General features: G+C 53.2%; 1 protein-coding gene across 2 annotated transcripts; it reads right to left on the bottom strand.

The window, feature by feature from the left end:
- Positions 1–2,901: 2,901 nt before the first annotated feature.
- Positions 2,902–3,732, bottom strand: SOX21 (SRY-box transcription factor 21). Of its 2 annotated transcripts, XM_037528128.1 has the most exons (2): positions 3,296–3,732; positions 2,902–3,229 (listed from the first exon to the last, which is right to left on the bottom strand). In XM_037528128.1, the coding sequence occupies exons 1-2, from the start codon at positions 3,730–3,732 to the stop codon at positions 2,902–2,904; spliced, it is 765 nt and encodes a 254-aa protein (XP_037384025.1). The 2 variants fall into 2 exon arrangements, with proteins under 2 accessions (XP_037384025.1, XP_037384024.1); XM_037528127.1 differs by having other exon boundaries at positions 2,902–3,732.
- Between the last annotated feature and the right edge of the window lie 391 nt (positions 3,733–4,123).

The following is a 4,123-nucleotide window of genomic DNA, read 5'->3' as shown; positions in this document are numbered from 1 at the left end:
GAGCGTTTCTTCCCAGAAAACTCTGATCTTTGAGAACAGGGGAGGGGGGGGGGGGGAGGGCGGGGAATCTTCAGGCCGGTGGGGCTGAGCTAGAGGCTCGGGGAGGTAACGAAGATTTAGGGCTGGGGTGATTTCCAGCGAGCCGCAGGAAGTTCCGTGTTGAGAAGTGATGGGCTGCTACAAAAGGGAGAGACGAAGGCTTGAAAGGATTTAATTAACCGTGTCAGGGATAATTACCCCTGGACAGTCCAAATTAGTTTTGCATAATCGCTCAGAACCATATGAATTAACTTATAATATTGCAAAGAGCTCGGGGAATAACAGGAGAGGGATCGTTTTAATTAGTGAATCAGGGTCAAACCCGCACTGCCTATTTCTCACATTTCCAAACTTTTCATGGTTTTTAAAATATTATTCCGTTGGGGGGAAAACAGGGATTTTAAAGAGCTGGGTCTCTTATAAAGACGTGCAGCTCCAAGATGAGCTCTGTCAATGGGAAAACTCACTGAGGAGTAGTTAAGAATTGGATCTGGAGAATTTTCTGTCTCCGTGGGGGAAAATAAAGACCTCCTGGCAGTGACTTTCCCCCACCACCACCCTGATATTTGTCCCAGATGCCTTATCACTTTTCTAAAACTAAAACTTTTATGATTTCAAACCTTTCGCCTTTGGAAAACCATAGCTCTGGAAATGTAAGCCCTCTTGATTAGAATTTGTTCTATTTCTATTTTAATACCATTCGTTATTAACAAAGCCCTGAAGAGACCAAAAGTTAAGCACTGTCATTAGTAGTGATTACACTTCCCAAGAAAATCTTCAGGTGTAAACAGGAATATGCCAAAGATATGTGAGCAAATTACACTGATTTAAGTGGTGGGCTCTCCTACCAAGAAGATAAAGTGGTCAGACAACTTTCCCCTCTTAAAATGTTACTGGAAACTGGTGAGATGCTTTGAAAAGTCTGGATGTTTTCAATGGGCTCTGTTCTACTGGTTCATGAATGCCTTTTTTTTTCCCCCCCAAGATAATACAACTACTTGGGTTTTTTTTTTTTTTTTTATCTTCTTTCCTATTCACGATTGAAAATGTGATAAATCAGGTTTTTGGCTCTGAATAACAATGGCTTGATTTAGATTTCCTAGTAAATCTATTCAAAAGTGAAACAAAGGCTGTCTTTGGAGGATACCTTACACTTCACCTGGAGCAGGCACGTAAGGGCAATTCAGATAAAAATCTTGTTAGGAACTCAACAAGAAATAGAGGATTTTCTCTTTTCCCTGGTTCAGGCTTTATTTAAACTCTTTGTTCAAAAAAATGAACAGAGTGATAGTCGGATTCTAATTTACAGATATAGTTTAGACGTCTAATATTAAATTAGAAGATCACACAAGAAAACCATTTACACATAAAGGTTAAAACCAATACTTAAACTTTTTAAAACTTTATATTACATAAAGCCAAAAGGAAACTAAATACAGGTTAGCCAACTTCATTCACAAACATTAGTCAAAATATATACATTTAAAAGAAACCAAAAAAGCTGTAATTGAGGAAGGTTCTTTGCTCTCAAATGTGTTTTATCATAATTTTGCAAATGAATTGCAGGTGATCTAAAAAATAAGCTAATTGGGGGAGGGAACTCCAAAACACATTTAAATGGTTCAAGTCGATGGAGAAATGCTAGCTGAAAATGACAGGCATCTGTCAAAACAGTTCTGCAGGGTTTTTTCACTTTTGCTAAATAATAAATATATAATTACCGCTCAGACAAAAAAAGTCTGATTAAATCTTTGACTAAATTGCGGTTCTGAAACAGTCGCGCAATTTTTAAAAGTTAACTTTGACATTTGCTCGAAATGCTTCAGAGTCTAAAACGGACTCAAATTTAGGACAACGCAAATAATACATTTTCAAAGACTCGATGTTTTCAAGGACATATACACATTTACAATCTTAAGGTGAAACTCAGCAATAAGGGGGAACAGGAGCCGTGTCTTTTCCCTTTTTGTAAACTGCGTCAGAATTGCAAGCGAGACTTCTAGGTAGGGTGTTTGGTTTTTTTGTTTTTTTGTTTTTTGTTTTTTTTTAGAGGAGAAAGTCCAATTGACAACATTTCAGCTCACACACATTTCTTGTTTCCTTTCCTTGGTTTTGAGAAAGAGCTCTTGCTCTGATTTGCATATGGCGTGATAAACAAAAGAAATCGTGATCATCTCACGTACAAAAGGGCAGATCCGAGCCGGTCACTGGTCAAGAAGGGATCCGGCCTGGGGGTTCTGCTTGAGAGAACAGCTTATTTGCAAAGTTCAAATAGTACAAATGGAGACCAAGGGTGCTCGGAGCCCTCCCGCTCCGAGAATCTCACCACACAGATCAGCTTTTCCCTCGTGCCAGCCATTTCAGACCTAACATTTGAACAGAGTGCATGCAACACGGACCTGGGGTAACAACAACAAAAACAGAACAGAAAGCAAAAAAAAGAAACCCAAAAAAACTAATAATAACAAAGGAGCGAGAAGGAGAATCAGAAACAAAACCGACAATAAACTTCCAACAGAGAAAACTGGAAAAGCCCAACAGGTCAAAAAGTTGCTCCTCCACCTCGGTGGGCCCAAACGCAACAGGTTTCCAAGTGCAAAGCCAACACCAGCCGCTGCGGGCACCACGGCCGTCCCCGCGAGGCGGCCGCGCAGCGCGGGTCTCCAGGTCCTGGGAACCCGCGCGCACCCTCGCGCGCTCCGCCCCGCGCGCCCCGGCCGGGCCCCGGCCTGGCACCTCCACGCCTTGTGCGCGCACCACCCGGGCCCCGGCGCGCGCGCGGGGGGCGCAGGGCCAGGCGCGGCGCTCGTACCTACACACGCGCGCGTGGGCTCGCCGGTCCTCGCGGGGCGGCCCGCGGGGTCATAGCGCGGCGGCGTAGGCCGCGGGGTAGGGGTCCAGCTGCGGCTTCCCCATGCCGGGCAGCAGGATGTAGGCGAGCGGCGGCTGCAGCCCGGGGCTGGGCCACGCGCTGCAGTTGCACGGGATCATGTAGCCGGGGTTGCCCGGGCTGGGGTGCGAGTGCGTGTGCCCCCCGGCGGCCGCCGCAGCTGCTGCAGCAGCCGCCGCCGCGCCGTGGAAAGCGCCCGCGCCCGCGGCCGGGTAGCCCAGCGACGACGCGTACGGGAGGCCGGACGACGAGGACGACAGCTCTGCCATCTTGGAGCCCAGGTCGAGCAGCGAGTAGGGGCTCCCCGCGGCCGCGGCTGCGGCCGCGGCTGCGGCTGCGGCCGCCGACTGCGGGAAGAAGACGCGCGCAGCGGCCGCGGCTGCAGCGGCCGCCGCCTTCTCGGGGTTGGCGAGCAGGGACTCGGGCACCAGGCCGCCGCCCGCGCCCGCGCCCAGCCCGCCGCCCGCCTTGAGCGCCGGGTGCTCGGCGTCCGCCACGCCGCCCAGGCCGTAGGGCACCGGGAAGGCGAACTTGTCCTTCTTGAGCAGCGTCTTGGGCTTGCGGCGCGGCCGGTACTTGTAGTCGGGGTGCTCCTTCATGTGCATGGCGCGCAGGCGCTTGGCCTCGTCGATGAACGGCCGCTTCTCGGACTCGGTGAGCAGCTTCCACTCGGCGCCCAGGCGCTTGCTGATCTCCGAGTTGTGCATCTTGGGGTTCTCCTGGGCCATCTTGCGCCGCTGCGCGCGCGACCACACCATGAAGGCGTTCATGGGCCGCTTGACGTGGTCCACCGGCTTGGACATGCTCTCGCCGGGCTGCGGCTGCGGCCCGCCGCCGCCCGGGCCCGCGCGCTCCGCCCGCAGGAAATCAATGTTGGCTGCCCGCGGGCGCCCGAGCTGCCCGCCCGCGCCCCGCTGGGCGCCCCGGCGGCTCTGGCCTCCGGGACGAGGCGGCGGCTGGGGACCGGCCCAGGGCCGCGCCGCGCCCCCGGCTGCCCCGGTCTCTCCGGCGCGCGCTCCGGCCGGTCCTCCCCGGGGCTCGCGGACTCCGCGGCGGCGCCCCCACCCCGCGGCGGCACTGGGCCCGGGGCTCTCGGTCCTGGCTCCCAGGTGGCGCGTGCTCGCTGGCGCCCCGCGGGGAGCCGCTGCCCGGCCCGGCGCGCCCCGGCGCGCGCGCTCCTCTCTCAAACGCACA

Source organism: Talpa occidentalis, unplaced genomic scaffold (genome assembly GCF_014898055.3).
Source record: "Talpa occidentalis isolate TD23 unplaced genomic scaffold, MPIMG_talOcc4v2.1 talOcc4.5, whole genome shotgun sequence".
NCBI classification, from domain to species: Eukaryota; Metazoa; Chordata; class Mammalia; order Eulipotyphla; family Talpidae; genus Talpa; species Talpa occidentalis.
Note: the sequence above shows the minus strand (reverse complement) of the source record. Positions and strands in the feature narration are given on the sequence as shown.

Excerpts from the sequence above, each read along its gene's own strand:
- SOX21 (XM_037528127.1), bottom strand. The coding sequence starts at position 3,732 with ATGTCCAAGCCGGTGGACCACGTCAAGCGGCCCATGAACGCCTTCATG.